The 19,052-nt window shown below is 35.1% G+C and overlaps 1 protein-coding gene across 2 annotated transcripts in view; it reads right to left on the bottom strand.

The window, feature by feature from the left end:
- Positions 1-19,052, bottom strand: part of CPNE8 (copine 8) — a 105,258-nt gene that overhangs the window by 53,002 nt on the left and 33,204 nt on the right. For both annotated transcript variants that reach the window (XM_083820037.1, XM_083820038.1), the window contains 3 exons: positions 17,146-17,185; positions 13,966-14,042; positions 2,346-2,409 (listed from right to left, as the gene is read on the bottom strand). In XM_083820037.1, coding sequence (XP_083676163.1) covers positions 2,346-2,409; positions 13,966-14,042; positions 17,146-17,185 — 181 coding nt within the window. The remainder of the gene's footprint in view (positions 1-2,345; positions 2,410-13,965; positions 14,043-17,145; positions 17,186-19,052) is intronic.

Raw genomic sequence — 19,052 nt, 5'->3', positions numbered from 1 at the left:
TAAATCAGAATATAAGGAAAAAACATTCTGCAGACTCTTCTAAGGTTACCTATAAATGCTCAGGGTGATGGCAAACTAGACTTAGGAATGGTTAAGTAGGCACATGATTTCTGCAGGAAATCAATTAAATGATACGTCCATTTTGTCATCTGATAAAGTGTGAACGTTTTTATCAGTTACTACTTTCAGACGTTCCAAAATACTTCCCAAAACAAAGGAGAAAGGCATTTTCCATGACCATACTTACTATTCTCACTAGTAACACAGGCATGTCCTATTGCTACATCATCTATATCAGAGAGCCATCACTTAGTGCCACCTTTCATATCATCAGGTTTGATAACACTCTGCATTTACTGATTTATTCTCTTGTAATGAAAGCAGAGATGTGAACACAGGCTGAGCAGATGCCACTGTGTAGAGCAATGGCAAAGTTAGTACTCATCCCCCAGAAGATCAAACATTTGTGTACAGAAAAAAATGAGTGAGAAGCCAATTTCTTGAATTGTAGTTAGATCAGTTTTTCCCTTTAAATCTGACAGATAAGAAAGAAGAGAATTAGGATCCTTCCTCGATAAAAAAAAAAAAAAGGTAACAGCAAAGGACAAAAGCAATAAACAAAGCCTAACTAAAGGAGTCAGAATTAGGAATAATCTGTCCTAACAAATTATAGTTGAAGGACAACAATTTTTCTGGTTCCACTTGCTATCAAAGTTGAAATAAAATTGTGTCCACTGCTTCTTTCAGAAATCCTTGTCACAAAAAGGCATGCTTTTTGTAAGTCTATTATTCCACCACTCAATATTAGCAGAGAAAAGGTAGTGTATGAGTGCACTCCCACAGACACTGTTAATGGGAGTTAAATGAGACTGAGTCGGTGCACCCTATTAGCACAACAGTGCAGGACTGGTAGGTTGTCTGAGAAAGGCAAATAAGATTTTACCCTGTGTGCTATTCAAATACACCAATTCTGCAGAGAAATAACGCAAATTTAACTAAACTGGAAAAAAAGCAAAAAAATAATGATTTATTTCTTATGGAATATATTTCTTCAAATATCTAATGAGCTTAAGTAAATAAGACCTAAACAGATTAGCTATTGGACATATTAGTAAAAACAAAGTCATTACTATCACAGAAGTAGATTAAGAATTAACAGCTTATGACCCACTGTGAACGTTTTAAGTTAAGGAAACTGTGAAGCATTATCCCCCAACATCACCAAACTGCGAAAGCTAAGCCCCAGAAACAAATCTCTTCAAGCCTTAAGACATTTTTGTAGGTTTATGTATCTAATCTTATATTCTCTAGATCCCCTGGATCTCACCAAACGTCTGATATTATTGCTTTTCCTCATCATTTCCTCACCAAACGTCTGATATTATTGCTTTCCTCATTAAGATTTGCTATCTTGTCATTGCAAACTCTTCTAAGATACACACTACAGCCTCGTTCATTATATACCATGCTTGGGCTAACTCCCCCACCTTCAGATTCCAACCCTTCTTTATCACCCTGTGTATATAATCCTTCCTTATTCTTCCTTCCAGTCTCTGTTTCCCTATGATTTACGGCTTGCTGCTAGCTCATTCAGTGCTGGGAAGCCACAGAGCTGGCCTGGCTCCAGGTGCTTTCTGACCAGTAAGCCTTCTCCTCTGTCCAATCTACTTCTCCATGAGCACCTAGGAGGGGGAAAAGTGGTGATACACTTTGGGAAGGTCATGACCACACCATGTCTCTCCCCTTAACCAGCCAAATTCCCGACTGTCCCCCACACGCTGAGATATTCTTTTGCTTTCTATTAAATAAGTAATGTTATAGGTACCATTAATAAGCCAAGGCAGTCTTAACTTGAAAGAAAACCGTTTACATTCTTCTTGTATGTAGATTCTTTTAAATATCTAAATAGCTTTTTCCAATAAACATTAATTTGATATTTCTTTAAATAACATGACTATTAGCATAAAGTTTTTAAATTAGAAGGTCAATTTTACTGTGATGTTCATGCAATATCAATATCCCATAATGGAAATGTAATTCCACAGCTGAAACAAATGGATTTTTGTTAAAAATTGGACACTAAGAGATTAAAATACGATTACTTAGAGAACCAAAGACTAGATTTAAGACTCATTTAAGAATCAAAGACCTTATGCTTCAAGTTGTTTTCTGCTTATTTCTTTACTACATAAAGCTAAGAGTAACTCATAAGGGAAAAATACCCTAACTTCTTATAGACATCAAAATATAGAAATTTATATATATATTTTTTTAACAATCTGGTGCAGGGTAAGTCACAAAAACATTTTCACTTTACTTTTCAAAAGTAACGAACACACACTTACTCGGCAACAGCCCAGCTCCTCTGCTGTTACTATGACTGTTCCACATTTCTTCCCAGGAATGCCTCTAGAAGAAAATATAACTACATCAACTCAGTACCTTCAGATCAATCATAAATGCTACAGCTGAGACAGATTAACATAAGGTAAGCTTTCAAGTCACAAAACTGATGACATGCTATGCAGTTTCACTCCTCTGTCACTTGTCCTGTGTTAAAATGTTGGTTAACTTAAGCAAATTGGTAAGTTGCACATTCCTTCTAATTTGCATGGACAAACAGTTAAAATTAAAACAAAACAGATTTAATTTTAAAAGAAATAGTATAAAAAAATTAAATGGGATAAAATGATAATATCAGAAATTCTATTTTTTACTCTCTCATTAAAATTTTATTTAGAGATGACTCTACAGCTTAGAAATTCATGAAAATGATCCTTTTGCAGATTTTCCTTAAACAAAATGCCAAAAATAAATTTTAAACTATACACCAGCTTCATTTTTACAAAGACACTTAGTCTGAAATGTTTATGAAAACACACAATAATCTCACCATAATATAAGATACAGTAGTTATTAAATAAATTACAATTCACCCAAACACCAATTAAAAACACACTGCTGCAACACCAGAAAGCACAAAACAAATCCTTAGTTTATAGGAATAGAGAAGTCACAAATAATCTGACAGTATTCAGTGCCAGCACTTTTTCTGGGGGAAAAAAAGTACATGTATTCAGATACAACTTGTTGCATAATGCTGCCATATCTTATTATCTATTAGTAAATCCATTAGCAGATAGATTAGCAATTACTACTGGATTATTTTTTTTTCAAGGTGAATGTTATTGCTTATACTACTTCAATTTCAAGTTCTTTATTTCTTTCTTGAAAATAAATAACTATTTAAATAAAATTATTTTCCAAGGAGACACAGAGGTAAAATTACACTTTTAAATTGATTATATTTTTCAGATTTTTCAAAGAGAACTAGAGGGCACTCATGTTCTTCTGTTATGACATAATATCAACATAAATATCTACTGTTGCTCTTATTTTTGCTTACTAGTTTCCTTAGTCCTTTTGATTTTTGTACAGAGCTCCAAAATTTTAAATAAGTTCACCAAGACTGTGGTAGGGCATAGCAAAAACAAGTACAATGATGCAAAGAGAACTATGGAATTTTAACTTCTAAGCAACACTACACCACATCTGCAACCTGTAGAGGTGGGAGATGGGAGAAAGGAAGGGACAGAGGGGCAGGGGAAGTGGAGGGGAGAGGAAGGGAAAGAGAGAGGGAGAGAAGAAAAAGAACCGGTGGGGAAATAGTTCTTAAAAGCAGATTATGAAGAGGAGCAAAGACTGATGAAAACTTATGTGAGGATTTCAGAAGCTCACTGAAACTCCTGTTTAGAATGGGATGTTTGAGTCTGTAGGACATACATCAGGGAATGCTGCTCTTATGCTGCTCCGGTCACTTGTCAGTAATCAAAGAAATACGTGACTCTCATCCTGGACCTAATATCCTCAGTACAACAAGGTAAGTCTGATTTCACAGGTAAAATTGTATATAAGGAAGCTATTCAAGTTTTTAATATTAAATCTTAACTGAAAATTTAAATACATAAAGATCTTATGGCACCCTTCCATTTAACATTGTTTAACTTATAAAATATAATACCTTAAGACCAAACAGGAAAACTTTATAAAAACAACAGAAAAAATATGGTCAATCAAGTGTTACACAGTGTGATTCATAGTTTCATCAACTTCTTCTGACCACCTGGTTTTAAATCTGTCACCCTTCAACAGCTCAAAGCCTGAAAACTATCCATTCTAGTCTCTGCAGCAATAGGATTTTGATGTGAAATACCAGATTTTCAAAAGTTGAAAAAAACCTGTGGTTGGTTTTTTTTTTTTGAACAGTACATGTTGAAACTTCAAAAACTTTTGAAATTTGGTAGTAAGAGCAGCAGTAGAAATGACTTAGTTGTAAGAGTGATATTGAATTTATATGGAAAAATGTTTCAAGGAACAAATGACCTTCACCTCTGCTTTGACAAGTGAGGAAGAAAGAAATCTCAGAAGTATAACTAAAAAATCAGAAGCACCACTATTCTGTAAGCTATGTCACTCAAACAGAAAGAACCAGTATCAGAATTACCACAGCCTGAACCAAAACTCTCGCTACAGAGACATCTGAGTCCAGGATGGATGCAAATTGGTATTAGGGATGTATTTGAGAGATAGCCCAAGCAGCAATAGTACTAAGAGCAAATGCACCAAACATCTCTTTTGGTACAAAAATTCAAATAGATTTATTCCACCCCCAAAAGGTTATTGTGTCATGTGCTAAGCCATCAGAAATACAACTTGGATCACCTCCTGAAGAGCTGGAGGACTGAAGTAAACTGTTGATAGAAAGCTCCATTTCCGACAAACTGGTCACCAAACAGTTAGAGAAGAATCTTGTGCCACCCTGCTTGCAGATACAACACATCGCAGTCAATACCTGCCAGTGTCAAACTGAGATTTGCACTTGAAGACATGCTTTGTCCCAATCCCAAAAGATACATGTGTCTGGAATTAGCACTCCGAAAGCTGGGGAAGCTGGAGGGGCAATCCCCTGAAGATATCTGGGTGGGTATGTCAGCAAAAAAGGGAATTCTTGATTGCTGACAAGACATGAAAAGTGCACACTGTTAAGTTGTACCTGAAAGCAAGGTTTGGCTTGACATATCACCAAGGTTCTAGAGGACGTGCCTTACAAAAGAAAGATCATTTTACTATGATGGCTGGCAAAGAGGTGAAATGCTTAATCAAGATTAGCACAGAATTTCTTTACAGCACAAAAATCTCTCATTATTCAGGGACTGAAAACTACCAACTGACCTCTACAGTTTGTGATGCTATTCAGGATGAGTTTTCTATCCTTGTCATGAGACTACAAGCATGAAAAAAAGACTGGGACATTTGCAGATGCTAAAGAGTTTCTTCTCTTACAAATTCTCTTTCAACCACTCATCAGGACAAGAAATCCTTAAATGTACAGTCAGCACCCTGACAAAAATTTCAGTAGTCACAGATCAGCCAAATGGAAAAACCTTTAACTAGCAATAATGTTTTTATGAGAAAAGAATAAAATAAATTCAAGCTGGTCTTACCTATACAAAAATACATTATGAAGACTTCTGCCTGTTTAAATCCAGAATGCAGTGCCACGGCCCATCTTCTTTAGCTTTAGGGAATATCTGGTTTTAAGCTGTCCTGGAGTTGGTTCTATAGCACTGAAGTGACAATACAGTACTTATTTTCAGACTACCAAATTCTCTGGGTAGGATTCTCTGGAAAACGTTACAGAATATGATTTGTGGGGTAATCTGTATTGCACAGCCATTGTCAACTCTATCAGTGCTAGTTATCTGATATTCAAATATAGAAAATGTGCCAGTCGGGCTGTGAGTAGGTTGTATACTGAATAAAAGAAGGTAAAATGTGAGGAAGATCTACATATAGGGTTTTACTGGTTCAAGCCCAGAAGCTGTAGGCGTACTACAGTGATAAGCAATTTTTACGTGGTTTAAAATGTCTTTCTGGCAGAAGTTGTTATGGCACAGGGTTCACCTGAGGCCTCTGATATTACAGAGAATGAAAGATTTTGTCATTAGAAAAAAGATGCACATGGAAAGATTCCCGAAGATGGCAAAATAATTGGACAGTCTCTGAGGGAGCAATTAACTTGACTGTTACGGGAATTGAACATGAGACCATCATCGAAAGAAAAGGCCACAACAATACCTGCATGTCTCTAGACTGGGTACGGCCTTGAGGAGTGATCGTCTCCTTAGAACAAATGACTGCATGATTGAGACACAGTATCTGCAGCACCTAAATAAGCTTGAAAGGTCACTCTGCCTTAACAAGGACTGAAAGGAGGGCCTTGTGAGACTCAGTGGAAAAGTCAGAGAAAGATGACAGTTCATCTAGGAATTTGAACATCTGAGAGTAAACAGAGCAGTGAGGCAGAGAGGATTGAACACTTTTCAGATCATTAAAAAATTTACAGTCTTAACCCTGAACGTACAGAACTAGCCCTCTGGCAGTCACAACCACGGATAAGAGGACAGGACAAATATATAGAAAGTCCCTATTCCAAGGTTCAGGCATTTTTTCTATCCATTATGTTGACAGCAAGATGACAGGAGAAAGAACGTCCCAAAATAGGCCAGCTGGCTCCAGTGCAGCCTCATTAACAAGCAGTGGCACTCAGATCTGAATAACTGGTGTAGAACCTTCATTAGGCTCTGCAATGGCTCTGCCTCATCATCACAGAGAATCCTGACAGGAGTGCACTTATTAGATCCTGAAAGGAATATTGCTCAGAGTTACAAATGTAGCTTCTCTCTAGGAAGACAGAACACACAAATATCTATTTATGAATAATTTCAAGGAAGGTGACAGTCTCTTGAGAGAAAAATAAAGCTGTGCCATTTCTGGAAGTAGATACATCTGCACCTTACCCTTTCATGCTATTACAACTGGGGCACACAAGGTCACTGAGTAGATCTTACACAGAGCTTGTCTTGGGAAAGCATTTAATGAATTCAGTAACCCAATAACTAAAGAGGGTAAAAATTACTGTTAAAATGACAGATTCCCCATTTCCCCTGCCTTGTATGACTAGATTTATTTTGCAAGAGAAATTAACTAGAGGAGATGTTCACATCCGCACCTGGCCAGTTTGTAGAATGAAATGCAGCACTGAAGAATTATGATCATGAACTCAAATGCTCACACTCACATAGGTAACAGGGTGGTGCCCTATCATACCAGGAGCGAGAGTCTTCTGCCACAGAGTGCACCAAATTCAAAGCCCTTAATGCTATCAGAAATAAACAGTGAGGCTGAGGAGATATCCTCATACCTGCCAAGAGCAAATACGATTAAGTTCATGCCTCTGAGGCATAATCTACTGGAGCCTGTAAAACCAACAGAACTGCAAGTCATGCCTGTCATGAAGGCAAAGAAAAGTGTGCATGTTTATCTTCATTTTTGCTCTCACCATGAAGGGCAGCGCCAAGGTATGTGTTTCAGCCTGCCTGGTAGACCACTGTAATAATGAGCCTCTAGGCTTGAGATGTGTTGCTTAATTTTGATGAGGTGTAGAACAAGAGTGTCCTTTCAGGGTAGAATTTCTAAGGGAACTTTCCCTGGTAGTGGGCGGTCTGACTTGGCCTTGGCCAGATCACAGCGGCCACGGGTTCCCAAATCTTACAGAGCTTTTGTAGACGTTGAAGGTAGATACATCTGAAGTTTAACCTTCAAATGCTTTTAATTTTCATTTTGAAAAAAAAAAAAAGTCAAAATTTACTTGAATGCCATTAAGAGGACGGAGTTCGGCTTCTCAAGCTGCTTAAGTACAAAAAGTGGTACTTCAGTGGCGCGGCTGATTGGGACTAAAACAGCTCTGAGCATTCCCTTCTTTGCACACCTATTAGCAGAGAACAGAAAAGGCAAACTTTTAATGAACTTCAGCAATACTGTGAAGAGAAAAAGGTCTCTGATCTCAAATGAAAGATCATAAAGAACATTCAAAATATGTGAATGTGGACTTGACTTTGTAAAGAGAACTGTAAATTCAAAGCAGAAGATATCCTTAGGAAGGAAAGACATAATATATCGCCAAATGAATCGTAGAATCATTTAGGTTGGAAAAGACCTATAAGATCATCAAATCCAAGAGTACTGAGACTTTAAACACACCTGTACAATCAAACAATTTTGAAATGAAATGTAATGGTTTAATGAACAAGATAAGATAACAAATATCTCCTAGACACCAAGATAAGCAGACTCCAGAAAGTCCAGAGTGAAAAAACAATGAGGCACAGCTGTCTAGCCACAGCACTGTCAAAAACCCCAGTGATAAAGTAAAACCTGAACAATGGAAAGAGCTGAAAAAAAAAACACCACGACATTAATGAATATCTACCAGCATCACTTATACAAAAAGGAAGAGAGATTTGGAAACATTTCAAGGAGGAAACTGGCTTGGGTCCATTTAGTATCTGACACACAACAGAGCAGCCTCTATAAGCACAAACCTAAACACTCGCTTGCCCAAGAGAGAATGTATTACACAGGTCCACACAAGCATGAAATAATAAGACTTTTTTTCCCAACAGGAAAAGATATCGGTGAAGATTCTTTCTCATAGCTCATTTCAAACTTTAGATTTCATCTGTTAATTCACTTAACCTGTACCAAGTGATGACAAACCACATGGTCTAGTGGGAGGTGTCCCTGCCCATGGCAGGGGAGTTGGAATTAGACGGTCTTTAAGGTCCCTTCCAACTCAAACCATTCTATGATCCTATGATTATTTTTAATCTACACATTTAAAATAAATGTCAGGAATTTTCTCAGGAAAAAAGTAGTTTGCTGAATAATTTAACACTTTTAAGACAGAAAAAAAATATAAAGACCTTCAAGCAAGATTTGTCTTACAAAATACAGGAATACGGGTGTCTCCAAAGTCAGCACCCGTCTCTGGCCAAGTCACCAAAGGCTCCCAGCAGAGTCAACTAACAGTTGGCCAAAAGACTCAATGGAGTTCAGAGTGCAATTCACTGTGTAATTCACAATTCAATAGCAAAAATTAAGACTAATTAGCTTATCTGTTAACATAAGTCTGTGATTTTTTTTTTAGTAGAAGGAAACAAAATAAGGCCAACCCCCTGTCCCAAACACAGGATAATTTGCATGTTCAAATGTATAGACAATTCAACCGCCCTGTTCACCATCAAGAAGGAAAACCATGGCCAGAGCAAGCAGACAGTATGTGTCCCCAGCCCCTGGTGCTGAGGTTCACCTGGGACAAACCTGGAAGGAGTTGGACAGAGGTGGAGATTGGCCTTTGCTCGTCTGATGGCTCTTCTGGGATGGGTCAGGGAGTAGCCTAACATACCCCTTCCATTGTGAAGGTAACTACTTACTGAACTCGACCTCAAGGCTATTTCCTGGACAGACTTTTAGAAGTTTCATATCCAGCATGGGTGAATCACAAAACACTGTTGTCTAATAGCCACAATGTTTGCTGAAGTTAACTATTGTATCTGAAAGTCACTTTTTCTCGGTAGTTTCCCAAGACATTTAAGGAAGTGATAAAGTGAAGTAGTACTACCTCTAGCACATACTATGTCACTGTGTGCACAGATGCGTTTTTAAGATTAAACAGTATATTTGTCATTTGTATTTCCTGAATCATGCTGCAGATACTGAAACCCTCCTCACCTTGAAGAGGAGCTTAAGATTTTATTTACCTTTAAAATGAAGCACTTCCCAATGTGCACAGTCTTATTATTACAGAGAATGGAAATAATAACAAAATACATAGGGACATTAATAGAACTGTTTATGTATAGGACAATTAAGCCCTGTTTAAAAAATAAGCACTGGCATAGTCCTTGGGGAGGGAGGGCATGGAGGGCAGGAAGAGTTTCAGGACAGGGGATGACTAGGGATTTGTCATAAAAATTGAGTTTGTAACTACAGTGATGAGGTGACCGGAACCCCTTGAAATTCAGCAAAATGCATTTATTATCAACTTCAGTTCTGAGCATTGAAGAGAATACGAATCATATTGTCAAAGGATGTTGCAGAAATAATGATCACAGCATTCATGGAATTCAGCAAGAGAAGTAACAACTTACATTTATTACACATCAATTTGAATCATCTGTGGTTGGCTGTAAATTAGGGAAGCTAAACCAAAGATTTATTTTGATACAGTACTACGTAGAAATGTTTTGCAAACACTTTTTGTTTTTTTTTCATGTCACTCAAGTTTGAAGCATGAACTATATGATAATGAGTCCTGTTGAATAGCTGATATTCGCCTTTGTATAAAATCCAAATGATTGGAAATAAGGCATTTACAGACAAAATTTAGTCAAGGCTAATGGACTGGAAGGGCATAAAAATAGGAGTGCTTGCCTAGAACACAGTGGTAGCCTACCTCTCACATTTGTGATTCAAAAATATTTTTTTGGTTTTTGTTTTGTTTTGTTTTAAATTTTATTTTTTATAAGTCTCAGAAATTCAAGTAGTTGAAATCCCATTTAAAATATTTAAAATATGAAATCCCATTTAGAATATTTTCAAAATTTAAGATGTAATCATACAAAATTTACTTTTTGTAACCAAAATATTTCTTTTACTTTATTTAAAAGTTTTTATGATTTTATAAGGACACTTATGTTAAATTAAAAGAAAACTATGTAAATTCTCTTTCTATTTATCAGTCTAAATGGTCTGTTCTGAACTGTTATCTCATCCAGAAGCACTACTAGGGACAACTGAAAATTATTTTTGGCATGGAAACATGAAACTTCAGATGCATTTCCAAGCTACAACTGTGTTGGAACTGTAAAAAAATGAGAATTTAACTGGATTAAAATATTGAGAAGAGTTTTTAGCATGACACTTCAACACCTCAAAGTTACTGAACGAGAAAATGATGGCTATAGTGGTTCTCCTTGAAGCTGGACACTGCTTTCATGAAGCTAAAAATTTTAGGGCCACCTCCGCGTATCATCAAGCTCTTTGACGCAATGTAGAGAAATGTTATTTTTTGTTATTATTTTATTGATGACATTAAGTTATTTACATAAATAAGAAAAAAAATAATAAAATTTAGGGAAAACTGGTATGTTTTGGCCACTGATAACAAGATACTGACTTCTGAGATTTTTCACAGGACTTCAGAACTACTACTTAAAGTAATGTTAAGGTCTGAAGTTGACAGGATATAAAAGATGCACATGAAAAGATGACTAGTGTATAAACCACATAAACCACTAAAGACATTATTTGTTTTAAAAATAAAAAGGTCACCTAAGTAACAGAAATGATCAATTACATCATATATATACCTAGAATACAGTATATGGCTAGGAACATATTTCTTAAGCATCCTACATCAGAGTAATAATCCATCATTTAATACAACTCAATTAGGGAGTTTTACTCTATTTACAGTAATACTAAGAGACTAAGTACATTCTGAGTTTTGTGAATTGTACTTCATGCTGATATTGATTCTTCTTACATGAATACAAATTCAGAATATGTACCATTTGTGGTGTTTTTACCAAAGTTTAGCCCAGAAGAATATTTTCCTATAAATGACGGATGTCTGCTGAGTAACCACTTGGAAGACAATGTACAAACGTAGTATCTTCCTTAAGGAATCACACGGAAACATAACTCAACCCACACATTACTTGTCAGTATTTCTATATAAGGTTTCCTATATCAGAAGACTGCACCTCCACTTACAAGCAAACCAGTGATAAGGAAAAGTAATCAAAGTAACCCTTGTATATTCATAGTGAACCCAGTAAAATGTGACAAGAATACTCCAGCAGACAGAGTAACCGAATTCATGATCACTAACTGCAGTGCAATCACTGTTTAAAAAAACAAAACAGAACAAACTGAACAAACATACTAAATCAAAAAAAGGTATTGCTGTCACAAAAGATATCCACCTATACCTTTAAATGTTTGCTTTTAGCATGCCATACCTGAATTTGTAGTTTACATTTGCATAAAAATTGTAAATTATTTTCAATTACTGGATTATTTTTTTTAGGAATAAATAATGAAGTATTTTTCAAATCATTTACACTTTAAATATCTGTACATCCCTATGAACAGTGGTTTTCAAACATAAAATCCTCTCAGATGAAGGCAAATCCATTGATCATATGAAAGGTTTTGATAATTTTAGTTGGATAAATAGAAAATATTTGATGCTCTGGATTACCTCATTGACTAGGAATTGTAGTATTGGGAATAACAGAAATAAAAGTAGGAAAGTTTGGCTTTGAAACACTTTCTTCCTTGATGCCTGAACAAAAATCAATAAAGACTTACGATGTGTAAATTTGGAAGCTAGAATGTCTTCTGGTTGTGTTACGAAGATATTTTTATATGGTATCTCAGTGCATAGGTTGTTTTATAATGTCTTATATTGCTCAGATAACAGTGTCCCATGCAATCTTAAGGATTTGATAAGATTCATTAAGCACAGAATGATTCTGTAAATGCTGGGAGATAGCCATGTAAATTAGTGATTGCTAAAATCAATGAAATAAGGTACCATATCTGTACTGTAGGATTAATGTAAAATGAAATGGTAGATTTTATTACTTGAATTATAAAGTGGAATACCTAAACAATGTTTTTTTTCCATCATTATGCAACATGACAATTTCATATCCATGGACAAGATAGGAGGTTATTAGTATAAGTAAAAGGATAAAATTTTATTCTGAAGGAAATTTTGTTTGTATGTCTCTTTAATCCTAATAGTATAGTATCAGTTTTGACTCTTTTTTTTTTTTCTGAAGTAAAACTGTGATTTTCTTTGATAATCATAGAGTTACTGGTTACTACCTAATAGTCCAATTTTTGGTCTGCTCAATCAAAAAAAATCCTTATGAACAACAAAGGAATTTAGTAGATTTAGATGATATAATCGAAATACTTTATCAAAATACAGAAGGAGTAAGTATTTTAAAAGAAAAAAAAAAAACAAAAAAACAATTTTCAATGCAACCAAGCCCCTTCAGCTGGTGACAATGTGCTTTTGAGAAATTTGAGATGAAAGTTATTTAATTATCAATTGAGGAAGTAAGTACTCATATGCGTGTTAAGTCTACAGGTCCTCTAAGATATGGAATCATTCGAACTAATGCCTTCATTTAAATTGAATAGATAAAATGGCTATTTTTTTTAGAAAGGACTCAGCACCAAGTGAATTTCAGAGATCGAAGTTCTTCAGAGTCGTTATTTGATCTGGCACTGAACTTTAGTCCTAGCTATGTTTTCTACTAAAGAAAAGTCGAATATGCAGAGCTATGGTCATCTTACAGACATTCCCAAATATTTTGGTAAAATTCATCATAAAATAAATGAAAATAAATATTAGCAATGTTATCATGGTATACTTGTTCCTTGTACTTGAGATCATGTAAAAAAGCAGTAATTTCATATTTTTACAGAAAGGTGATTTATCATACAGAATTGTGACATCAACTATTTAAATATTATAATATACAAATTCAGAGAACAGCCAGAGAATAAGCATTCATGTTAAATATTGGGAATGATTCTTCTTAAGAAGAAGTCAATTATTTAACCTTATCAATAAGATGAGCATAATCAAAACTGCTTCTATTTCATGGTCATTCCTAAACCTTGACTGACAAGAATAAACTATTTACAACACGAAAGAAAGAAAAATATTTTTAAATTTATTATATTCAAACTATTTCTAATGCACAATATACTATATTTGACAAAAATTATGGATTGGACAATTCCTTTCATAATTGTCTACACTGAAATTTAAATTACCATAGTCTTAAACACTTAAATTACCATCAAAACTTAAATTACCATAAAGAAAGAATTTTACTGTACCTAACAATTCGTTCTCTCTTAGAAGCCATGTTTTCCAGTTCTGCATATCAAGGTAACTCACAGCAAAGAAACCTCACAACTCTCTCCTAATGAAGCAGTATGTATTCAAACAACATTCCAGAATGACATACTTACACAATTGGTTTTTCCAGTCTGCTACCCTGTGATCCAACTATTTCTCCCAGCGTACAGAACATTTGTCCCAAAAAATCCTGAAAAGCAGTAACAAAAGAACTCAGAAATTGTGTTTTGCACTAGGAGAAAAGAAATGCTTTCCCATTTATTTGGGCCTTTCTTTAGGGTAAAACACAATTTACCAAACATTGCATCTTAATAATAATTACGTAGTAATGAAACATAAACCAGACTCACCGTTACACATTTCACATAACTCTGGGTTACATTTACAGAAGTAATCCTAATACACCGCATATACTGTTTTATACTACCTTTTTCATCCAAAAAATGAAAATGAGATGGAAAAAAATGTAAAGCCATCAGTAATATGTCTTTTTCTTCACCAAACTGCAGCATTTTAACAGCTTGCTCCTTTATGAAGAGATTCTACAGTGATTCTACCAATTTCAGGAAAGTTAATTATGTTGTCAGGAATTCAAGCTTGTGCAAGATCTCTGTGAGCATCCTGGATTGACAGTCGTACACAAGCATTGCTTTAATGACAGACATTATTTTTCAATTTTATAATTTAACTTTATCACTACAAATCAGGTAATTTTCATATTCCATTTCCCTGTAACATAAGTAGCACCATAATATGAATGGATTTGCAGGGTTGTATGCATATTGAAAAAAAAAATTATGCTGCAGTCCAACTCCTTATCTTGCATATGAAAGCAGCTTGCTAGTTTTATTCTTGCCAGCAACACTGGCAGCAGGAGTAACAGTAGCATGTGAGACTTGTTCACAAACATTAACAAGAATCAAAACACTTTGATCACTATACAGAGAACCATAACTGTATGATACAGTAGTGAATATCTGTACAAGTAGTTCCTACTCCTCTTTAAGTCCAGGCCACTCATTCCCATCTCTGAGTCACCTTCCCAGCTGTGCTAGTTATAGGTTCATATTACAAATTAGGTCTGAGAACTAATCCCACTGAAGAGGAAAACTACTCTGCAAACACACATTTTTGAACTGTGTCCTTTGACTGATCTGATACTGTAACACTGCTTCCATCAAAATTAAGTCCTTTAAAATGGCTAAGGCTAAAATGCATCTGAAAATCCTCAACTCCTCACTCATTTTTAAAAACATTAGGCCTGATACATTCTAAAACACGCCATTTTCTACACTGAAACAGTGTACTCAACCATTTTCTTCTTTTTTTACCCTCACAGAACTTGATGTTTATTTATGGTGGTGTTTCTATGATTAATTCCTATTTGTTCCACAGTCTACTATTAATTACAATTGTTAATTACTATGCATTTTTTTGTTTTTTAAATCTCTAAGTTACCATGAACCTAAGAGTCTAATTTCAGGTAGCCAGTTTTATACGCATTTTTACAGACAGCTACAATGGCAGCTGTCTACAGGAAAATTCCACTCTACTTACTTCATGTAACCATTATAACAACCCATTTCAGTTTCTTCCCATTTTGCCAAAATTCAGTCACCAAGATTGAAATTCTTCAGGTTTGCTCTTTATTATCTCCCCGTACATTCAGCTATTAAATGACACTGCCCAGTATTTGCAAAGAAATAGATTAATAGAAATTTTTAGGGACAGGAAAGATGTTACTACACACCAGGAGACTACACCACATGGAAAGTCTAGCTATGCAAATACTATTTGCATGACATTTTTCAGAAAAGCCAAGCTCCTGGTGCATGAATATGAGCAAAGCTCTGCTCAGTCCATACTTACTGTCAATATTCTTAAGACCTATGTGAAAGAGATGAGGGAAAAGCAAAAGGCAGACCAACCCTGAGCACTCAGTAAACAATGGAAATGAACTGAAGTGGTCAAGAAATCTCTAGCTACCATCATTCACAGGACTCTCAGGATTCTTGTTCACGAGTATAACATTATATAGCACAGTTTGGATGTCTTCCAACATAGACATCCAAGACTATACAAACTTGTATAGACTTCTCTTAATACCAATGGAGGGAAAGAGGTATTTCTGATATTAATGTTCATGACTAAAAGACAAAGTTTTCCTCCACACTTGAAGATTCCAGGAAATTGGCACTGTTGAAAGAACAGGGTGTAATGAGTCTGAACATGCTTAGCCCTTATTAAGTACAATGAAACTGACACATATGTAATTCAAGACCTGCTTGAATACTCTTCAGAAGGCCATTGGTTTCTTTTCTTTTTTTTATTTTTTTTTTCCCAATGGACTCAGCAACATACTCAAATCTTCAACTCTTGTTCCAGTAATCAAATAAAGAAATGTAAGTTATATATTTACATATATCTTTGCTTGCACTTCCATATTAACGAAGCTATCTTGCCTCTTCAAAATAAAAATAAAATAAAATAAAATAAAAAACAAGAAAAAAAAAAAACAAAACATTTATTTCTTAGGTTTTTCTACTACAAACTATGTTTTAGGGAAAAAATAAAAGAATTCAGATAAACTAGTTACTGGAGAACAACAAACAATCTAGGGCTGAAGCTCACAATGCTTTATCCTTGCTCAAGTCAGTATAGGAAGACTTCTATTTTGTGTGGCTATTCAGAAAATCTTGCCATGATGACAGAAGGAAAAGAGTTTGCCATGGACTTTAAATCTTTACAGTGAGGATATCACAGGCGATGAAAGGCAAAAAGCCTCATCTTTTTACTGTGAAGCACACACACAATGTTCCTTCCATTATCTTTTCCTCTGCTTCAGCAGATTCTTAAAGGTTCTCTTACCAAAGCCTCCCTGTGTTTATTTTTAAAATTTCACTCAGCAGCCCCTGAATTCTACTCCAGTACCTCTAAATATTAAAGCTGCCATTTAATCTCTTTCAATTTAAGATGTCATGAACATAAAAGAATTTTACTAATATTAATTGTGACACAATCAAAACAAATTTACAATTTTAGGAGAATGATTAACAAAATGCAGCATATCTCGTATGTGAAAAGACGCACACGTGCTTAAATATGCCCTTTACAGGATGAATGTCCCATTAAAGTTATACTCGTGAGCATTAAACATTATATTAAGTAACATCACAGGTTCTCTATTTGTCTCTAAGCATCTTATTTTACTTACAGTCAAAAGAAAATAAACTTATCTAGGAAAACATACGCATTTCAGTACAAGAAAGAGTAATAACCAGGAAAAAACTTACATGCTTCGATAGGTTAGGACTCTTGGAGTCAACATCATAGCTTAAAAAAAAAAAAAAAAAAAGTTAGATCCAACTTGCCGGGTGACAGATCTGAGGACACTGTAAAAAATGAAAATCAAACAATTCTTTCACCTATTTCAATGTGTAAAATTTACCACAAAATGATACCTCAGTGGAAGTCTCACCAGTAAGAAAGGCGATCATCACAGATTACAGGATTAGTGTTCACTACCTATCTAAAATAAAATTGTTTTCAAAGTACAGGCTAGTAAGAGAAATTAATCTAATACTCCTTTTCGAAAAAGAAGCATAATGGAAGCAGGAAAAAATTTAGAACAAAATTTTAGCAGATATCAAAATACCTTGGGAACTATTTTCTTTGGTAGTTTTTCAGTCATTTGATTAATTAATAACAACTGCCAATAAATCAAATTTCTTTTAGCAAGCATTTGACTTGCTCTTTTCAGCTTTTTATCATAATCTTGTTCTTCCTCCAACTAGCAAATATCATTGTTTCCTTTTCACTATCAATTCAAGTTTCAGAAAAATTACTCTGTGAATTTGAGATAAATTTAAAAATGTGTAATACAGTAATCCTTATGGGAGTACTAATCCCTACACTATCAGTCTTCCACCATTATCAGAAAATCCCCAGTATTACTTTTATCAAATTATACATTCGATTCAATACCAGTAATGGAATTGAAAAAGTATTCCAATCTCCATCTCAGCCTCTAACTGCACGTTTCCATTCCCACATTGTGGTATACCACCCGTTTGTTTGTGCTGCCACAACTGGTTGTGGGGATGGATGATGCACTGTGGACCAGATCAGAAATCAGGAGGATGGGAAGCTGAGTGCGGTGCAGCACAGCCTAAGTTTTAGAAACATATTTGTAAACAGAAGAATGACTACAGGAACCACTAACAGAAGATTTAAAAAATAATAACTCCACACTGTCTGGTGAAATTGAACAGGAAAAAACAACAAAAAAAAAGGTAACTTGACCCTGAAGGCTAGATACACTATTGAAACAAAAAACTATTTCATTGGCAGTATTAGGAACATATTATCAAATATGAACAGAAGAAAGGCTGAAACTTTGGTGGCTATAAAGTATATGTACATGCTCATGGTCATTTATGAGTACCTCAAAAAAAAAAAAAAAAGAATCAGAGATATGCCTGCCTTTTTCTTTTTTTGTTGCCAGAAATTTAAACCCATCAGAACTTCCTTTCCTTGAAAAATAACGCTTTGGCCAACTGGAGTACACAATTTTGCCGAGGAATTTAAAAAGTAAGCTTTTTAAAGATGTTTCTTTCTTGATCTATATCGGAGCTTTAATCCATGATTAGTTACATGAGTCACATTTTTAACTCAGAATTCTACAATAATTCATTTCCAATCTACCAGAGTTATAGGACTTTGAAGAGAATTCACAGACTCTGGCTATATGGGCAGGCAAGCATTGAAAACTGTCATTCAGCTGTGAGTTCAGAATAGACTTGTGGTCACAAGGTGATCTGGAACAACAGTAGAAAAGTCAGGTCTTTCTGCTAAGTACAGAATATGATGTTTACAGCTTTTTAAAAATAACAAATAGGATCAAACAGGAGATTGATATTCCCCTGTCAGGTTCAAGTCCTTTTTCAGATCACACTTATCCAGAAGTTCTTCACAGATTTCCCTTTCTTTGCCTAGACTGTGCCTAGCTTTCTTTTCCTTGGTCATTTCTTTTGGTCTTCACTTCTATTGGACCTTCTCCTCCCATAACATACATGCAGCCTAGGAGGAGCAACAGATATACAAATAAATATTTCTGTGTGGTCCCAGCTGTTTCTTCATTTCTGAAATGCATCACCTGCGCTTCGAGGGGTAAACCTTTATTTTGCAAAGTGACTAGCTC

This window comes from Anser anser, assembly GCF_964211835.1.
Source record: "Anser anser genome assembly, chromosome: 1".
Classification (NCBI taxonomy): Eukaryota; Metazoa; Chordata; class Aves; order Anseriformes; family Anatidae; genus Anser; species Anser anser.
Note: the sequence above shows the minus strand (reverse complement) of the source record. Positions and strands in the feature narration are given on the sequence as shown.